The sequence below is a fragment of the Grus americana genome, chromosome 1 (genome assembly GCF_028858705.1).
Source record: "Grus americana isolate bGruAme1 chromosome 1, bGruAme1.mat, whole genome shotgun sequence".
In the NCBI taxonomy this organism is placed as follows: Eukaryota; Metazoa; Chordata; class Aves; order Gruiformes; family Gruidae; genus Grus; species Grus americana.
Genome location: NC_072852.1, coordinates 181,504,217 through 181,525,894, shown reverse-complemented (window position 1 = coordinate 181,525,894; position 21,678 = coordinate 181,504,217). Strand labels below are relative to the sequence as shown.

General features: G+C 38.9%; 1 protein-coding gene across 2 annotated transcripts in view; it reads right to left on the bottom strand.

Annotated features, from left to right (window-relative positions):
* The window catches only part of DIAPH3 (diaphanous related formin 3), a 256,877-nt gene that overhangs the window by 218,604 nt on the left and 16,595 nt on the right, over nucleotides 1-21,678 (bottom strand). The window contains exons 3-4 of one of the 2 annotated variants that reach the window (XM_054812840.1): nucleotides 13,340-13,513; nucleotides 7,758-7,862 (exon numbers count right to left, since the gene is read on the bottom strand). In XM_054812840.1, coding sequence (XP_054668815.1) covers nucleotides 7,758-7,862; nucleotides 13,340-13,513 — 279 coding nt within the window. Of the gene's footprint in view, nucleotides 1-7,757; nucleotides 7,863-13,339; nucleotides 13,514-21,678 lie in introns of those variants that run through there. The other variant, XM_054812841.1, reaches the window with a different exon arrangement.

Sequence of the window (21,678 nt, the reverse complement as noted above, 5' to 3'; positions counted from 1 at the left end):
AGACGAAAAGAGAAAGAGGAGGGAAAAGAGAGGAAAAAGAAAAAGACTTCTTTACAACCATTGAAGTTCTAAAGAGAAATCCCAGCTCCTCATTTGTTGTAGTTGCCATCTGTAAGAATGCAGTGCAACACACATATGACTATATATGCAATAAGGACACTTACTCAACCTTTGGGTTTGGATTTTGCCCTGCTTTTTGGGTTTTGCTCTTTTTGGCAGCAAATGGGGACATGGCGAACAGGGAGACAGAATGCAAAATGCAACACTGCAAAAGTAGTTTTGCGCAAACAAAATATTTTCTGTTCCAACTAATACAGGTTGAAAGACACTGAATGTGACTCATCATTGTATCTGTGGTGTCAAATGTCGCTTAAAATAAATTCAAGATATTAATGACTCTTCTCAAGGATATATAGTATCCATTGTTTTAAACAAAGCAATGGTTATACTGAACTAATGAAGCTCTACAATTTGGTATTAAAATGGCAAATCTAAGGCGTTGACCCTATTCTTAAGGGTCTTCTCTCTCTTTTTTTTTTTTTCAAGTAGGGGCAAAGACAAAATTTGTAGATGGTGGAAAATAAGTCTATTCCATCTAATATCCATTTATGACATGAAGAAGTATAGATATATTTCTACAAAAATATCTAAATTTAAAAAGAGAGGCATACAATGGAGTATACAACCTATATGTGACAATTCATTGGAAAGACTCTTTTTGAGAGCAGAAGCACAACTATTCTGTCATGTAGCACTAAGGAGAGTTACTAAATAATACTTGATTATCTACTGGCTTAAGTCAGGAGTTGAAGAGTATTAGACTTGCAGTGCAGGAACAACTTGAAATTATCCACTGTAAATGGTGAGGCAGTCTCATGTTATTATACAGAGCTTCACACAGAAGATGTTTTCTCACTTTGTTAGATTCTCAGGAAGTGTTGAAAAATAAACTTTTCTCCTCCTGAAGTAGATGATGAAATAGTTTCTAGCAGAGAGGTGAAGTTAAAAACCAGGAAGAGTGGCTGACAAACCAGACTGTTATGTTGCCATTCAGAGGGACCTCCACAGACAAGAGAAATGGGCAGAGGAATTGCAGGGAGGTCCAGAACAGGAAACACTAAATCCTGAGCCTGGGGAGGAATAATCCCATGCACCAACACGTGTTGGGGCCAATGAGCTGGAAAGTAGGTTTGTAGGTAAAAAAATGGGGGTTCTGGTTGATGACGAGTTGACCAAAGGGAAGTGCATCACCAGCTGGTTAAAGGGATGATCCCTCCCCTCACCTCAGCAGTGGTGAGACACATCTGTAGTACTGTGTCCAGTTCTGGGCTCCACCTCAAAAAACATCTAGTTGGCAAACTTATTCCATAAACAATTTACACTCTTGACCAAGATGGTATATTTGCTTGCACTTCCATAAGGCAAGAAAGCTCAGGCCCCCTACAGCTTTGACACAGCTGTACCTCAAAAGGAGTGAAAAACACAACTGGAGACAATCTCCAAGCCAAATACAGAAGATCCTAAGCAAAACAAAAAAAAAGCATATATAGCATTAAGAACTAAATATCAGGCTTGATAAAACATGAAAGGTAAAAGCTACTATACCATGAGCTGCCCAAAACACTACCAATTCACTGGATAAGGCTAACTGGTGACAAAGGTTTCTATATGGTTGTTCGAGAGCTTATATACTGAGCACATCCATCCTGTTACAATAAACCCCAAACATTTTAAGACTAGACAATCAGGGGAATTTGAGTTTTGGCTGTGATATAAGAAGAAAATTGTTACAACTGTGGTTTAACAGGTAATCAGAGCCATGCCTATATGCACGTGCAGCACATACAATTCACATGCGATCCTGGATCTTCCCAGCTAGTATCTGCATAGATGAGATAACGGACTGACTAGAGACAAGATGACCAAACTAATACCTAGCAGCCTTCATGACAAAGTATTTAACTAAAAGTTACAGGAGCTCTCCAGTTGGAAATTTCAAAAAGTCCCAGAAATTCTCCTGGCAGCTCCTGCTGTGCATAGACTAGTTGATAAGCACTACTTGTATGCCTAAGCATATGGATTAATACCCTGTGTGGAGAATCTGTCATTTCCAGTGACTTCCCCCGGCAGTTCCTGCTGCAAAATTGACCAAGCTGTATATAACTAAGATACTTATAAATAGTCAGTAAAATTGCTTGCTTTTAATGCAGAAACAGTCATATAAGACAGTCATATGGACAGACCATACAGTTAAGATGGTTAGAAGATATTTTGAAATTTAACATAAACAATAGCAATGTGTGCAGTGTGAAAGGTCACATGGGATAAGAGCCCAGCCAGACTATAAGAATTCACTAGAACAATATTTCAGTGTTTCATCTGACATATCCGAAGACAGTGTCACAAGCAATGGAGACTCACATCAACATCCAGAGAGTAACCAGCCATCCCGTTTCAGACTCAGTTCCCCACCTGAACGTTACACTTTGCAGAAGATGCCAATGAACTGTGAATGTCTGTACAACATACCCACAGTACCAAGTACCACTTATTTGTCATTACACCAAGGTTCTGCAACATAAGAAGAATATGATGCATCTGCCAGTCCTTAAATAAAATGAGAGCTGCATTAGGTACCAATTGTGAAACTGATTATATTAACTATATTTCTGCATGGGAAAAGCTGCTTAAGTTCAAAATGCTCGAGTTAACCGAGAAACAGGAAATATCTTGAGGCATCAGTGCCTCTAGAAATTTAATTGCTCAACTGAAGAACAACTGGTCTGTGAGCAGATGCAGTATGAAGTCAGCATTAATTAATTCAGTTAAAACATTACAAGGGAGTAAGCTGCACAACAAAAACAAAATCTTGTGAAGAAAACTCACTTTAAAAAACTGTGTGTGTTCAACATACAGAACAGTAAAACTTATGGTAGAGTAACATTATAGCAATGTTGCTTTTATTTCCACTTGCGTATAACTCAGTAACATGGAAATTCATTTTGGCAGTAGAACAGCTGTGTGAGGTGTGACCAGGTGGACAATCTGCTCAGCCTGGTGGCAGAGCTATGAGAGGAAGCAGAAAGGTTAAGGAGCATCAGGGAGGCTGAGAAAGAGATAGACCAGTGGAGCCATGCTCTGTCCTCCCTGAGACAGAAACAGGAACGGCCACCAGAGGAAAAAAAACAAGATCAAGGGGATCCTGTATCCTCCCCCCACCAGGCTGAAGGCAGTAGCTTAAGGGAAAGGAGTGAATGGTGGCAAGTCCACACTTGTGGCAGCGGGCAAACCTCCTCCTTGCCCACCTCACCCTCCCCAGGTGCCTCTGTACAACAGGTATGAGGGTCTGAATGAGGAAGGCCAGTCAACAGATAATGTGGATGATGGTCCATCTACACCAGAGGTGTCACCAAGGTCAGAAAGGCCCACCCCTCACAGAATCACAGAATGGTAGGGGTTGGAAGGGACCTCTGGAGATCATCTAGTCCAACCCCTCTGCTAAACCAGGATGACCTAGAGCAGGTTGCACAGGATCGTGTCCAGGCAGGTTTTGAGTATCTCCAGAGAAGACAACTCCACAACCTCTCTGGGCAACCTGTTCCAGTGCTCTGTCAGTATCAGTGTCTCCTCCTGTCACGACCGCCTCCACGAGGAAGAAAAGGCGGGTTATAGTTGTAGGTGACTCCATTCTAAGGGGTACAGAGGGTCTGAAATGCTGGACAGATCATCCTCTTAGGGAAGTCTGCTGCCTCCCCGGGGCCCGGGTTAAGGACATTACTAAGAAACTTCCTAGCCTGGTACAGCCCTCAACTATTACCCACTACTACTCTTCCATGTGGGTGGTGATGAAGGTAAAATGTGTAGTCCAAGAGCAATCAAAAGAGACTTCAGGGCCTTGGGATGGTTGCTGAGGGAATCTGGTGAACAGGTTGTTTTTTCCTCTCTCCCTCCAGTTGCCGGTAGTGACATTGGAGGAAATCTATCAATACACGGCTCCGTGGCTGGTGTCATCATCACAATTTTGTGGGTTTTGATAATGGGATGGCCTACACAGCATCAGGCTTGCTAGCATCAGATGGGATTCATCTTTCTCAAAGGGGGAAGAGGGTCTTTGCCCAGGAGCTTGCAGAGCTCATTGACAGAGCTTTGAACTAGGCTTGAAGGGGGAGGGGGATAATATCAGGCTTGCCTGCAACAAGCTGTAGGATGATATACCAAGATTAGAGGGACAGAGTGCCAGTGAGGGCCCTCAGCCTGCTGCTCAGAAATGTGCTGGCTACACTGCAGCACACTTGGAAGACTAACGGAAATGAGCCAGGGGGTCCTGAGGTAATAGGAACCAACAGGGAAACAATGGTGAAGTACCTCAAAGGAATTCCAACCACTCCAGCCAGTGAGTCAGCTTCATCGGGGGCCCAACTGAAATGCCTCTATGCAAATGCACGTAGCATGGGGAATAAACAAGAGGAGTTAGAGACGTGCACATGACTGCAGGGCTATGAACTTCTTGGCATCATGGAGACGTGGTGGGATGGCTCCTATGAGTGGAATGTTAGAATGGAAGGATACAGGCTCTGTAGGAAGGACAGGTAGGGGAGACAAAGAGAGGGTGTGGCTCTCTGTATCGGTGAAAACTGGCTAGTATACAAGGATCACCTCCTCCAAGCTCTGGAGTGCTGCATCCCAACAAAGAGGAAGTTAAGCAAAAATGCCCAGAGGCCTGCATGGATGAACAAGGAGCTCCTGGACAAACCCAAACAAAAAAAGGAAGCCTACCGAGGGTGGAAGCAAGGGCACGGAGCCTGAGAGGAATACAGAGAAACTATTCAAGCAAGTTAGGAAAGCTAAGGCCCTGACAGAATTAAATCTGGCCAAGGACATCAAGGGCAACAAGAAAAGCTTCTATAGGTATGTCAGTGATAAAAGGAAGACTAGTGAATATGTGGGCCCTCTCTGGAAGGAAACAAGAGACCTGGTTACCCAGGATATGGAGAAAGCTGAGCTGCTCAACAACTTTTTTGCCTCAGTCTTCACCAGAAAGTGCTCGAGCCACACCGCCCAAGTCACAGAAGGCAAAGGCAGGGGCTGGGAGAATGAAGAACTGTCCACTGTAGAAGATCAGATTCGAGATCATCTACGGAACATGAAGATGCACGCGTCCATGGGACTTGATGAGATGCATTCACGGGTCCCAAGGGAACCGGCAGATGAAGTTGCTAAGCCACTCTCCATCAAATTTAGAAGTCCTGGCAGTTCAGTCAAGTTCCCATTGACTGGAAAAGGGAAAACATAACCCCCATTTTTAAAAAGGGAAAAAAAGAAAGACCTGGGGAACTACAGGCCAGTCAGTCTCATCTCTGTGCCCGGCAATATTGTGGAGCAAATCCTCCTAGAAACAATGTTCAGGCACATGGGAAATAAGGAGATGACTGGTGACAACCAACATGGCTTCACTAAGGGCAAATTGTGCCTAACAGATTTGGTGTCCCCGTCAATGACGGGGTTACAGCATTGGCAGATAAGGGAAGACTAATTGATGTCATCTACCTGGATTTGTGCAAAGCAGTTCACACTGTCCTGCATGACATCCTTGTCTCTAAATTGGAGAGACATGGATTTGACAGATGGACCACTCAGTGGATAAGGAATTGGCCGGATGGTGGTACTCAAAGAGTTGTGGTCAATGGCTCAATGTCCAAGTGGAGAACAGTGATGAGTGGTGCTCCTCAGGGGTCGGTATTGGGACTGGCGCTGTTTAACGTCTTTGTTGGTGACATGGACAGTGGGATCGAGTGCACCCTCAGCAAGTTTGCCGATGACACCAAGTTATGTAGTGTGATCGACATACCTCAGGGAAAGGAGGCTGTCCAGAAGGACCTTGACAGGCTGGAGAGGTGGGCCCGTGCAAACCGCATGAAGTTCAACAAGGCCAAGTGCAAGGTCCTGCACGTGGGTCAGGGCAATCCCAAGCACAACTACAGGCTGGGCGAGGAATGGATGGAGAGCAGCCCTGCCAAGGAGCACTTGGGGGTATTGATTGATGAGAAGCTCAACATGAGCCAGCAATGTGTGCTTGCAGCCCAGAAAGCCAACCGTGTCCTGGGCTGCATCAAAAGAGGTGTGACCAGCAGGTCGAGGGAGGTGATCCTGCCCCTCTAACTCCGCTCACATAAGACCCCACCTGGAGTACTGCTTCCATCTCTGGGGGCTCCAACATAAGGACATGTAGCTGTTGGAGCGAGTCCAGAGGAGGGCCATGAAGCTGATCAGAGAGCTGGAGCACCTCTCCTATGAAGACAGGCTGAGAGAGTTGAGGCTGTTCAGCCCAGACACGAGAACAACGTGTGGAAACTAATCACTACCCTGAAGGAGGAAACAGATCTCTCTTCAACTGAGTACCTTGTATGGCTGCTTTGGGCATAGTGCAAGAAGCTCCATTGCCAAAAAGCAAGTGTAATGACAACCAAAGACAAAAAAAAAAATAATTATTGCAAATGGCACTCGAAGAAGGATCAATGAAACCTTCACTATAAGCTTCAATTCTTTGCAAATATTAAGTTTCAGGAAGTTAAAAGCTAACAGGAAACACTTTTCTGTTGCAAGTCTTAACACCCTCAGCATCGTGATGCTAAGATTCCAGCAACAGATGCGAACCGAGCAACTCCGCACAGCCAGCCATGTCCTGTTACCACATTATTTTTTAAATCAACCAACTGAAATCTTAGAATGTGTGGAGGTTAGGGGTGTCAATGACATATAAACCTCGACATGCTGTTTTGGGCTGAGAAACTTCAAGAATGTTGTGAGATTTACTAGCCTAATGTTTCCTGATTTCCCATTAAATATCTCTAAGAAAGATCAGGCTAGACCTCTTAATCTTCTGGTACTAAGGAACTTTTATGCTATAGAAGGACTAGTAGCTTTGACAAGCTCATCTTCAATAAGACAATCTCTAGACAGTTCAGTTCTGCACTAGGTATCTACCTTCTTAAAAGTGCTACAGCAATACACTAATAAGGTACATAATTTAAATTATACAATAAGATAAATTACTGTATTTAATGTCTTCTTTTCTCAGTATTTAGTTGTAATTACATATGGGCTATTTTTACTGATATCTCTACATGGATAGAGCAGTGAGAGTCAAAGAATCAAATATATGAATTCTAAAACAATCAAAAGTCTGAGAACAATATTAGCGCTACAGCATTTAGCACTTGAGTCAGTCCCCACTTTGCAAAAACTAGAGTAGTTTATCAACTTAATCCTTAAACTGCCTAGTAAACAACTTCTTGCACTTCTCTAAAACAATCAGTAATTATCACAATAAGTAAAAAACAAGCACTGTTCATGTGCAACACTTTCATTATCAACTATTATATAGCATCACAACCTGAATTTTGTACTGAAGTATGAAAAAGGCTAATCAGTTAAGGAATTGTTTTTAAACAGTGCTAAAAACAGAAAAAAAGTTTCACATCAAACTTTTCCAAGAACTTTTCTGCAGAATCTTTCCATCTCCACTAATACCATATCTTTACCAAAAAGAAATGCTGTTCTGTGTACAGAAGTGAATATAAGTACAAGTGAATATATTTCATTGCAGTTTGTAAAATAATAAGATAGTGTCCTTTAAAAATGTTTGTGCTTATAAGAAACAAAAGTTAGTCAAAAGAACGTAACATGCATGCATCACTGTTTCTCTCCAGTAGGCAATAATGTACACATTAAGTAATTTTTGGTACACAGGTACTTACAGACTTCGAAGCAGTGCTAATATATTGCATCACCATTTCTTTTTTGGTATTAAAATCCTTTTCTCTCAATGGCATCTTCTTGTCTTCATTTAAATTCATATCTTCCTACAATGGGAGGGGAAAAAAAGTTTTAAATGTCATTCAACAACACAGTTGTTGAATTATAAGAGACTGATTTAAAAAAAAGACAAAAAAAAAGAACTTGAGCAACTGAAAGCTGTTATACAAACAGCTTTTCATAAGTTAGATGTTACTCAAAACCATAAAAATCTTTATGTGTCTTCCCTAACAACTCAGACTAAAAAAAGTCAACTATGCCAGGATAAACACGTGCATTGCAACCGTTACTAGCATAATCTTTTCTTAGCAAACACCTACCGTTTCACACACACACTAAACTACAGAAAAGCATTATTTAATGCTTCCTAAAACAATTATAAATGTACTCAAACCAGTCTCTTAGAAAGATGTTTTAGTGATATATCTGTTTGTTCTATAATTCTGTCCTTCAGTTCCCAAATACTTAATCCTGCATAGCAAAATCTGCTTTGTCCTGAGAGTAGTTCACAAAATAATATTCACCTTTGCAATACGTAAGGCCCAAATTCTTGATGATTTGATCCAACAACTTCAACTGTTATCAAAATTCCTATCACTATTCATTCCTTCCAACATAAACCCAGAAGTCAAAAAGAGCAGATGCAGAAACATATTCAAAGCCACACAGCAGCCATTCATTAACATTTCTGACACAAGGACTTCTACTGTTCCAGCCTAGCAAAGCTCTGATCATTGTAATCAGTTCCACATCTGTGAGAAATGACATTTCCTATCATGCTGGAGGAAAAAAACAAAAACAAAACGAAAAAAAGAAAAACCCCACAAAAAAACCCCGCCAACCAACCACAAACAAAAAAACAAACCACCCATGCCAAACAAAAAAAAGGCTTTGAGAAAGAATTCAGGCACACACACATATGAGCACATACAGCATTACCATGGTCACCCAAGCTTAGCAAGAATTACTGCAGTTATTTTCAGCTGAGACTCACAAGGTGAATCCCCATCAGTTTTGGCAGGAACAATGCTATAAAATCAGTGGGTAACCATCTTGATATCAAAGCTATTTCACCTACTCAGAAAACAAACAGCAAGCAAACTCATAACCTTAGATTTTTAAGAAAAAAAAAAAAACTCAAAAGACCAAAATTTTATACTACACTGAAACTTAAGTTTTCTTGTCTTTCGCTAGTTTTCATATTGAACAGGACAGAATCAAGCACAGTTCCTAGAAACATCTAGAGTTTTGTTTAACTCCAAGCTGTGAGAAGACATTGCAGAAAATGCTTGACCCATGAAGTTGAACTTCTTCAAAGTACAATTAGGGCGATTCTGTGCAGATTCTGGATTTTTTGTCCCATAAATACTTTTGTTTTCTTTCCTTAAGGGCTAGAAGAAGTTCCTCACTTCAATCTAGCATGCATTCAAATTATTACTTATTATTTATTACATTAGTATTTTTATTATTGTTTTGATACTGTATAGTATATTTATAGTATCGGATTTGTAGATTTGATACTATATATACACTATATTATTATTTGATTCTTTTAGTATCAAATAAGTACAAGGTGCATGTTGTAAATTGTTTCATTCCAGCAATAATAATATAATGTTTTGCCTCCTTGGCAGCTAGCTTGTACATTGGTGTTACTTCCTGCATCTGAAAGTAAATGCAAAACGACTTTGTCTAAACAAGCTGGAAGAAAGGAGGCCACACATAGTTCAATCTTTCCTCATAGTTCTGTTCTTCAAAATATTGCATTCCTTTGATCCAAAAATTCATAGAGAAACTATTAGCTTATGCCCAAACCAAAATTCTAACAGTGCATAAGGACACATATATTCCTGAATATCTTGCAAGTTGCCTCATACTAACTCAAATGTTGAGGACATTATCTTGAAAGAGCGTGCTGCATTTTCTAGCTTTCTTGAATGAAAGCAAAACAAGAAACTACTATGATTTACTTAATGATGGGAAACCCAATGTGATCCAAAAATGCTGTACAGACTCAAATATCCATACTAAAATAAAAAAATACAATAAAATCATCAGGCTTAAATACACATACATTAAAAACACTGTTGGGATCATATATTGTATGGAAAGAGATAATTTTCTTCCAAGACACATAAAAAAGTGAAAATCTTTTTTGTGTGTATACACCATAGGGGAAAAATGTGAAAGATATTCAAAGTTACCTGCCTCTATCAAAGCTTACAAAAGTCACTGCAGCTTTTTTAAGATGAGAAAGAACACATAATCAACCACAAAAAAATAGCATCTTTAGTATTTCAAAATCAAAAACTTGGAGTAATCATCTGCTTAAAAGAAGGGTATATGAAGGCTGTTAAGCATGCTGTTAAAGAGTCAAGTGGAAGCCTAAAAATTTAAACCAGTTACATAACAAATGAATCTAAATATTTTAATTTACTGGTCAAGCATTTTGCAGTTAAGTAATTAACTTTTACAATTCATCAATGAATTCTGACATTGATATATGGTTTTGGACATAAAGATTTGGGGACTGCTAAAAGGCATTTAAAACAAGAACAGATAAGAAAGTTCTTTTCAAGTTACTTCTTGAAATATTTTTTCAATAACAAATTCTTTCAAAGCCAGAAAAATACTACAACTTTAAGTTCTCAACAACTGCTCAAAAATCTTTAAGACTTATCTAATGCACAACACCATATTTATGACTACTCTTTATTACCAGGCAACACATCTGCTGAGAGACACACATGACAATCCTTACTAGAAATTACTAAAAATCAAGTCCAGCTTGACATTACCAGATAAATTTGTTTTTTTCTGCAAGTTCCAATAAGTGTCTTTGGAATGCTGTGCCTCAGTATTCCTTTCCACAGGGATACAATTGTACAGCAATACTGGCTTCAAATGAAAATACATTTTACATGTATATTTAATAAGGGTAGCTGTATTTTATTTAATACTTAAATTGTATTTTTAAAACCTATATAAACAGAAATCTAAGAACACTAAAACCAAAGTATTCCATTTTAAGTTTCACAAAAATGTATAGCTAGGTCTTTCTCAGTGTTTTCTGAGAGTTATTACATCTTCAGTACCTTGCCTGCAACATGCCACAGGTTTGTTTTTTCTCATAACAACATTGAAATGCATGTATATCCTAGCTAAGGGGTAAGGAAAACAAACAAAGCTTTTCACATTAGCCTGTAGCTACTACAAAGTTCATTCTTCTGTTTAAAGCAGTTTCGCTCTTCTTTCAGACATGCTCTTTTAAGTTTTCTGAAAAATAACTTCTGAACTTAAATAACAAAGAGAAAACAAAGGCCTTGTTTTTTCTGGGGAAGAAGTGGGGGAGGCTGAAGTAAGAAACCTGCCAGTAAAAACTATATTCCATAAGTCTAGATGTAACAGCAGATTTATTTATAGGAAATACTCCATCTGTGTGTGCAGTAAAAAGTAATTTATTTGTTGTTTTTAACAAATGAAACATCATTAAAGCAAATTATTCATACAGATTAGAAGTATTCAGTGATACAAGGGGAACATCAGATGTGACAGTTTTATAAAATATTTCAACTCCATTCTTTAATTTCTTCTTAAAACATTTAAACTTATCCTACACATGAGCAATACCTCTTTGGAAAATAAGTTATTTCACATGAATATTTTCCTAATAGCACTAACAGAAATGAAAGGAGGTAAATGACAGTTAATTATTAGCTTTAACTGTCTGGTTTTATGAGCTCTTTCATAATTCTTGCTATCAAAACCACACGACACCTCTGCATAAAAGACTGGGAGAAGGAAGCAGTATGCATCCAGAAGAACCCAAAGTATCATGTAACCCATTCAGTGAAACCTCAGAATTTAGAAACTGCTCCCTTCAGCACTAACCAATTGACTATTTTTATTTTGTGCAAAATTAGCTCTAAAAGCCTGGCTACAACATTCAAATTATTCACCACTCCACCTCCCCAAATCACTTAATTTGATCAGTACAGTAAAATAGAGGCTACAATATATAATTAGCTATGTAATCTACTGTGACTAAACTAGCTTTATTCCAGTCCCTTCGAGTATGGCTAATCTGAAGAACCCTTTCTGTATTACATGTTATAGCTAACATAACACTGAAACTGTCTTTGATAAAACTGCTTTATAAGTGCTTTGTTATTCAGTGAAACTAGGAAAGCATTCAAATCATCCAGAATGTCATCATTATTTTAAAATATTTTTGCAAAGTGGTTATAAAATTGGAATTAATTGCTTCAGGATCCATGGATATAAGCATTTCTGTTTACCTAGACACACAGTAGTAGGTTTCTGAGGATTTACTGAAAGTTTCCTTTTTTATGGCATAGTCTCAACATCACACATATCCTATGCCAGAATTTCTGTGGGATGGTAGAAAAATAGAACCTACACTTATGTAGCAAGGCGTGTGCACAGGGAGGCATACCTTAAAGGTCTATTAAAAAAAGTCTCCCATTTCCTAACACTGGAACAACTACCATTCACAGTAAAATTTCTTAACAGAGGTAAAATATCCTCACCATTGAGCTATTAAAAAAAAAAAAAAAAATGTACCATGGGAGAACAAGTACAAAGACAAAAGTTGATAATACAGTAAATTAGTCCTCCCCTTCACCAGCTTAACTGTGAAAATCCTGAGCCTTGTGTCTCAGTCATTGCTCTCAACAGTTCTACAAAAGCATCTTCAAAACTAAACTAACATTATTGAATACTAGGAATTACAAATTCCGTAAAAGGTGGTTCTTTAATTTCCTCCACATCCCAGCCCCTGGTAGACCCTCTGTGTTTCAAGGGTACTTGCTGTGAGGCAGAGGAAGAAATAACAACCTAGGCATCACTCTCCTTGCTAATGTTCTCTTGTTCTCTTCAGACTGCAGTCACACTGTTCTCTTAGGGCCATTCCATGTTTAGTTTTCAATTGCCCAAAATGCTGTCATCATCATCACGACAAAAAATCCTCAACCTATTGAGATGGTACCAATGCCACATGATCTTTCCAGCAAGTGACCTCTCTTTTGTAGCACAGTAATGATGACAGCTAAGGAAGGAAGCAAATTTGAGACTGCATGTGCAGACAAATGCTGTTTTAGAAGCAAGAACTTGAAGTCTTTTTTGTGCAAGTGACATGGAATATAAGCTCAGAACAAAACCCTGCCGTGACGTTCAAAGGCATAAAATCCCTTTGTAAAAGTTTCATGTCATCTTGAAAGCAAGCAGGATTCCCCATTTCTGGTTCCTCCTCAAAATCCGTTGCATAACCATACTTGTAATAATCAGAAACCATTAGCTTCCATTTTAAATATATTTGGAGCAAAATCTTGTCAAAATAATTCAAAGACCTCATCCTCTGAGAAACACCCTAAAAACATGTAATTGCAACTCACAACAACAACAATATTAATAATTCACGTAATGATCAGAACATATGCACATAAGAAGGCTCCACTTATCAGGTAGCCATGTTGTCATTCTATAAAAGAAATCAGCATCTTACCATCATTTTTTCAAACAGTGCTATGACTTCTCTTTCCGACAGGGGTTTTGGAGCAAAATCCTCCGCATCCATAGGTGTGGATGACCAATCTGTAGAATGTGACTGTTTCATATGTGGCAGAGGAGGTCTTTCCTTTTTACTTCCTGGAATTCTTATACTGGCAAATCTATCCAACTGAAAACAGAAAAGGTATAACTTATTACATACTGTTTTCATTCTATGTAACCCTAATTAAGATGGGTGTTCTTGGAAGCTAAACATCCTTATTTTTTCTGTGGTAACTTGCCTGTTATTTAACCATCTTATTTTAAAACATTTTCCTCAAAATATATATAGCGGTCAGTTGCCTTAGCACTTGAGTTAACAGACCAGAATCCCATTATGTTATGCAGAAGTCATGCAGAACATGACAATTTTATGGAAAGTTTGGAGAAAAAGCTAACTACTAAACCAATTTATGAAGAGTTTTTCCCAATTATTACATATAGAATAGGAAAAAGCAGGCTAATTTACCGAAAGCATAGTTTTAAAATGTTTTTTGCTACTCTGAAACATCTGTACTCCTGACATTGTAATAGAATATACAGATACGCAAAGAAACTACTTTTAATAAAAAGACAAGTTAGCATAACTAAGACATTGTTCTATTTATTTTTTATTTGGATTATCTTATCCAAAACTTAGTGCCTTTCTATGGTCCAATTATTTAGAAATTCATTTAGGAGAAGCATAAAAACCTTCAGCTCCTTTATTAAAGGTAAGTAGGATACATTAATCGTTTCATGAATAATTCTTAGGACTTACCACCAACACAAGACAATCGCTCTGACTTTAACCTTTCAAAAGCAAAAAATACTTTTCCAAAGAAGTGGTTTGGGTTGTGGGTCTTTTTACTGGTTAGTTATTTATCAACTTTTCAATAAAGACTTAGTAAGTGAAATTTTAAACATTTCATTGTTAGAGCTTGTGTGTTTTAATACATATGGGCAAGGACCAACAGAACACGAAAGCAGCTGACATACTCAATGAGATGCGCTAAATTTTAATCTTCTTTGTAGCAGCCTTTTGAACAGATGTGAACAGCAATATTACACTTGTCAACACAGAAGAAAGTTAAGGTAGCATTTGATGCATAAGAGATTTTGGACAAGATTTCAACCATATCAATAGACTTACATCTTTGAAATGCTACGCAAAATATTCTGAGGCTTTAATATATCTTGAAGATAAGTATCTTGAGATATCACTCAATAAGTACATCAAAGTTACCAAACTAGATGACAAGTAAAGTTATTATAATGTCTGTGGAATTAAGATCAGAGAGAGCAAAGAAAATTAGTAGCAAAAATTGGATACAAGTGTTCCACTCTAGTCAGAGCAAGAATTGACTATTAGACATCCATGAAGAGAGGCTCAGAGGAAAAACAAAAGGACTTTAATTCTTCCTGCTCAAAATTGAAAAGGAACGGGTTTTGGAACATAAATTGTAAGCCACTCACATACAGATGGTTGTAGAACATGCAAAAGCAGAAAATTAATATAGCATAAATACAAAAGAGCTCAGCACAGATGACGGGGCCCTTCAGTGTCACATCAAACCAGCAGGCAATGAGGAAAGCACACTCCACAGACCTAATTACATAGGCAAGACCCAGGAAGAAAGAGAATGCAACAAAAGCGAGGGTTAACATCATTGGAAGTGAAGTGTAGAGGAATAAGTAGCAAAAACCATCTTGAATCTTGACCAGACAGCAATTTCCCTTCCCGTCTTTAAAATCAGAAGCCTATGGCAAGCATGGGGGAATGAAGCCAGATTGCAAACTGCAATGACTAGACTGGAATCTTAAAAAAATCCTATTACATGAGATTTTTCTCCTCAAACAATGGCTTTCACAGAACACTGATGAAAGACAGCACACCTGCTCCAAAAAACAAGTTAGCCAGTAGCTTCTCCGTGCCCCACTGTTCACTATCAAGCATGTAACCTAATCATGATATTTCAAGATTCTTCACACACCAGTAGAGGGAAGACACTTTGGCTGAAATAACAGATTTCAGCCCATGGTTCAGTCAGCAGACAATTGACTAGATTAGATTTAAGAGAGGTGTGACCTACACCCCTTACCCATCTCTCCTGAAAAATATCTCAGCCCCTTCCTTATAGTCCAAGTTCCCCAAATGTCACCTCTTCCTTCCCCTGCTCCACATAGCAGCAGTAATAGCAGTTCTGGCCAGGCTGAACCACCCTAGTCTCTGCCACGAAATACCCCATGCAGTCCCGGAGCTACTCTTGCTCCACTAGAAACAGGCAATACCTGTTCAGGGATGAGAGCCAGTTCATCCTTGAAAATGGGTATTTCACTTCCTCTCACTTGTTCACATTTTTAGTTTACGCCTTGTTTAAGTTCCTCTTGAATGTGTATAGATGTTTTGCAACATTACAGGTTAAGGCCATAACATTCCTACTCCCCATATTCACTAAATCCTGTATCATTTATAGAGGAGGGAAGCACGCTCTTGGAATACATTTGATCAGGCAGAACATGCAAGACAAAGTGATATACTAGGATTATAAGCACATTTAAATATGTGTCAAACAAATTACTTTAAATAATTTAGAACAATGCAGCGTAAAAATAAGATTTCCATAGATTAAAAAAAAGGAAATTCACAACAAGCCCTGCACAGCAATACAGTGTGGATATTCCACATACACTTCTCTTCTGAATTATACATTGATAGTGCTTCAAGAAAGTTAATACCTCTCAATATTCCATACATGTGAATAATTTCATGGTCCATGGAAAGCACTATACAGAAAGAATAGAAATTTTATTGCTTGGTTGCAATGAAATCTACCACTGATGCTGCTGGCGATCCAAGTGCATAGAGGAGGAAGCAGCAAAAATATAGTTCAATAATCTTCCATGTTACATCAAACACATTTCAAGTCAGGCTAACCAATAAGGAATAGCTAAAGCTAGCTTTGATACAAAGCGTCACTACAGTTTAAAGTAGGTTTGACCTTCTATCTTTTCTGAGGATGTCTGCCCTCTTTTTGTATTTATTTGACCAATAAATACATACAGACCCATACAGGAACAGTGCTGTAGGACAATAATTTTCTGAAAGGGACAAACTTTTCCCCTAGGGTCTTTGTAGGGCCAACATTAAAATTAACCAAAGAATAAACAGTGCTTCATATGGTCTTGATACAAAGGACTTCCACAGTAAAATCTCTTCAAAATTCTCAAAACTAATATGTTTTGATGCACTGATGGAACTCAGAGTAGATTATCCAGAGTTAAGAGTTCAAAGGCAATAGGGAGCGAGAAGAAAATAAGAGTGCAATTAAATACTTCTGGGCACTCAAAGGAGAAAACTAGATTTTTTTTTTTAATACACTATACAAAAACATAACAGGGAATCTCTAACCAGCTCATTAATTCAAACAACAATCTATTCCTATCATCATAGCACAGTGTTACTGAAGATGAAGAAAACTATATTTCAGATACATAATCTAAAAAGAATCAATAGTAAAATAATTAAATACTGAGTATAAAAATACTGCAGAAATATTAAAAACTATTATCTTCTAAATTGTAAAAAAAAAAAAAACCACAAAAACCAAACCCTGCCCATGTAACCACAATATAGGCTGCACAGTGGTCTTACGTTTAAAAATCACGTGATGTTGAAAGGAGAAGTGAAAGTAACTAAAAAGAAAAGTTAACTCTGGAAAGGGAAAAAAAAAATATTAAAGGTAGGAAGAGTTTCCTATCCAAAGGTAAGCATAATTGTAGAAATAACACAGATACATAACTATTTTGTTAGCAAAAACTAACTGAGATAGTCCTAAGTCTTTTTTGGTCAAAAGGCAGGGGGTTTGGTATGGTTGGGTTTGTTGTGGTTTTTTGTTTGGGTTTTTTTTTTTGGGGGGGGGGGGGGGGTGTTGCTGTTTTTTTGTTTGGTTGGTGGTTTTGTTTGGGTTTTTTTTCAAGGTGGGAGAGAAAAGGAGGGAAAAGATAAACAAAAATTAAACTAGGACAGCAGAGAAAGTATTAAAGATATCATTCACACAGTTCTCATTGCTAAAACTAGACTTTCCCCAACATGAAAGGCATGAGGAGTCTTTTCTCATAAACTTGAATTTGAAGCAATGAGTTGTTTGCACATATTTTAGCTTTTATGCTTTTAAGCCTCCTACCGCCAGAGGCTGGAACATCTATAAAGCCATGTACTTTATTCTGCCAGTTCACATTCTCTGCAAGACAAAAGTGGCAAGGCAAATGAAACAAAATCTTAGCGTCAGAACACAGCGAAGAGTAAACCATGGTCAACACGCGAACATGAGTTACCATGAGACTGCTTTTCAGTAGCACTTCACATTTACCAGCCTGAAGATTCTTGGTAGAAACTCTACTATGCCCCCCTTATACTATAATAAGAGTTTAAAACTGTCTTACAGTAGTGTTTCTTCCACGGCTCCACTCCATCACAAAGCTCTCCAAAACTACAGCTTCAGAAGTACGGCAGCCAAATCCTACTGACAAGCTCTAGCAGTACATGAGGTACAGAGCAAGTTACTGTATGTACACAGTAACAGTGCTGACAGCATCTGTACAAGGAAAAGTTGTCTCAATAATCACTCGGCAGACAAGATATCTGAGTGAATGATGAAGTTCTCACATGACTTTAAATATAAAAAATTGTGCACACAGTGCCAAAAAGGTCTGAGCTGTGCTTTTTTATTACCAGTAGTACAAGAAAATGTGATCACTTATTTCAAAGGTGGCGTTGTCAGAGCAATATTCAAATCCCATAGGGATTTAATTTCTAATGAATATTTTTAAACACACCTACATTACAGAAATTACTTGAAAGCGAGCAACTGACACAGTAGAACATAGCAAAAGTTTTCTTCAATGCCCATAATCTGTATGGGCAGGAGAAAAGGAGATGCATACAGTAGGATCAAGACCAAAGGAAAGGGCTGTCTCTTAAGGCTACCTGCTAAAAGCCCCTCTGCACACAAACAAAAGAGCACAGAAAGACAATGGTAGGTAGTGGAACCTAAATAACACTTTCATCTGTCTCTTCCCAAACTCATCATAGGAACCATTAGCCCACCAAAGACTTATTTCCACAAGCCCAGGTGAACACAGAGGCACCACAGCAGGTGGAAGGAACCCAAATTATTGATTCAGAGGAAAGGACATGCTGTCCAGGCTCCTCCCAAGGCTATCCCAGCAAAGCCTCTGCCCTATTGTCCAGGTCTGACACCCACCCCATGAGTCAACATGATCAGCTCTCCCTAGCACCTTTCAGACTGAGGGGTAATACTGCTTAGGGGTGTAAGACACATTATGGGATGAAAGGGAAAAACATTTTGGGATTGTGTAAGACTCTTCCATATGTTTAAGGGAAGAACCAAACGCAGGGAAAAGGATGGATCTCAGTGATTTGGAGGGAAACAAGCATAGATAAGGGGATAAATAGGGCCAATTGTATGTAAACAGTTTGCTCGTTGGTACATTTGTCTGGCCATGCTCTGTACCCAACCAGCACAGTCTGTCTTACCTTACTAAACTCTATTTTCATTATTTTCCTGGGAGAGATGCTCTACTTTGTGCGCACATGCGCGTATGGAGGCCCACATGTCAGCAACAGGATCAGAGCATGAGTCAAAGGGACCACAGACCAGTAACTGGAGAGACCAGAGTGCATGAACTCAAGGACCAAAAACTTGAGTTTTAAGACCTCAGTTGTGTCCACAGCACCAGCAATCAGAATGAGTGAGGGTGGTGAGTGAATGATCATTAGCAACTATCAAGCTGGACTAGCCAGTGAGAAGGTGAAGTGACCTGGGAGCAGAGTAATGTGTATCCGTAAGGGCAAGAGGACAGGAGGAACTGTATGCAGGTCTGTGTTTCTAAAGACAAGGCCACAAGGGGAGCTGCCTATCAGAGGGACCAGGGAAGCCCCACCAGCTGCCAAAGACATACGTGTGTGTGTGTGTGTTTGTGCATGCGCCCCCACACTTGTGTGTCTCCCCATGAATGAGGCGGTCTGTATCAGCAACTGGAGCAAGTCTGCAGCCTCGGGCTCACATGACCCAGGTGCCAGCCACAGGAAGTCAGGGATCTGGGGGCCAGCAACCAGGTATTGAGCTTGTGAGCCCAACTACTGGAGGGATGCACAGTGTACATGTTTCCCACTAACAGAACTTCATCCTCATCAGCCAAAGAGTGTAACAGGACAACTCCCATGGTGCTGTTTGTGTTGATTTGTGTGGCCTTGTCAAGCCATCACCTACTAATAGAGCTGCGATGCATACAGGAATGAAAACTATTACTTCCCTGCCATCTTGCCTCCCTCATCTTCCTCCCCCCACCCTTAATTAACACATCAGCTCATCTATTGCTATATTAAGGAATTCCTCAAAAATAAAGTCCAACACGTGCATGTGTATCCACATTCATGATCACTGAAAGAATTCCCTAGTTCTGCCAATGCTTGACTCCACCCTTGATTCAATGCCTTTCTCAGGAACAGAGGACAACCAGTGAGATGAAAACAGGACATCCGTGGAAAAACCTGATGGTATCAGCTACTACTGAAGGAATAAGACTTGCTAAGGGAATTCTCATAAGACTATCCATCTTTGAGGTTAACAACTGGAGGTCACACTTAACACAACACTGACTTATGTAGGATGCCTTGTCAGCCAATAAATTCAGTATCGTTCTTATAAACACAAATGCTCTACTTAAAGGCAGAGTTTTAATTCCTTTATATTGTTGAATTTAAATTAAATGTAAAAAACCAATACCACAGCAGATTATCAATCACATTTTACTTCAAGTTGTTGTTGTAACTCTCAAACTGTGGTGCTTACATGCAGTTTCCAGTTAACTGAACAATTTAGGTTGAAAGGGATTAACCATTTGCAGACAGTAACTCCTAGAATAACCCAAACACGAGAAAACAGATATTTTGTGAGGAATGCTACTAACACCTCTGCTCTGTGAATGTTCTGGGAACCAACAAATGAAGCTGAGTCAACCGGCATGGCTGGTCTTATTTATGATCACAGAGAAGTGGGTAGGGAATAAGGGAAATGATTTAGCAGCAGAGGCTACCTACATCAAGGACAGAACATTACATCATCTGGGTCTAACCTTTCTTCTCCATATCCAGACTGAAACCCTCAGTCCCAAATAGGCACAATAAACACGATGCCAGAAACAAATAATAAATACTAGGAAGGTTTTGTAGAACAACTTCCAACAGTGTTTAATGAGATTTTTACTGAGATAATTTGGACTATGAATGCTGGTATCAATGCAACTTAACTAACAACAGCTGTTTATTGTACACAGATTAGATTCAGAAAATGAGACTAAAAATTTATTTTTGACTTTGCATATAAAGTGCATTTCCTATTGCTCATATTTGCAGCAACATCTTCTAGGTCTCCAAAGTTAAAAGTTACCTTTTACACTGTCTACATAGCTAGCAAGAAGGATTTTATCTAAAAAGGGATGCTAGCCATACTTAAAGTGGTAGACTTAATCCAGTATCTCATCACTAGCTGAGCAACCTAGATTTTGTTAAATACACAAACATTATGAACATAAGCTATATTTCTTTATAAACACTGTTTAGACTGTATTTACTGCAGTGATTGGTTCCCAGCATTTAGGAAAAAAAGCAGCTGTACCAAATTAGCAGGTAGCAGATGGAAGAATTAGTTAGGTTTATGCAGGATATTAAAGTTATGAAAAGTGGGCCTGTCATAACTGACAGCAAAAGGAGTTAACAGCTGAAATATTATCTGAAATAATGAAAAAAATATTAGAAGAATTCACAAAAAAGCAATCCTTTTTCAAGGTAAGAAGTAGCACAGTGCAGTAGCTTTGCCCTGGAACATACATCTCATAATATACTGAAAAGGAAATAAAGGACTGAAGTTCCTTCGTCCACGTAAGCCTTTGATTCCTTGACTTTTCCTTTCTTTTTCATTCTTGGAGACAGGGTTTACGAGCTTAGACATGAAGTGCGTTGGTCTGGATGCAAGCTAACATACTGACTCAACAGCTGCACTGCACCATGAGGATTTGAGGTTTCTGGCACTGGCTCTGTGATCTCTGCACTTTGGTTTAGCAAAGAACAGTGATGCCTGGAACAGGTAAAGCATGTAAATCAAGTCATGCAAAATCCTCTCACATTAAGGAGGACAACAGATTTGATGCCCTTGAAACAAAAATAAGAACCACTACTGTATCTCTTCACATTCCATTTCTCCAGCTATAGAAAGCAAATCAATCTACACA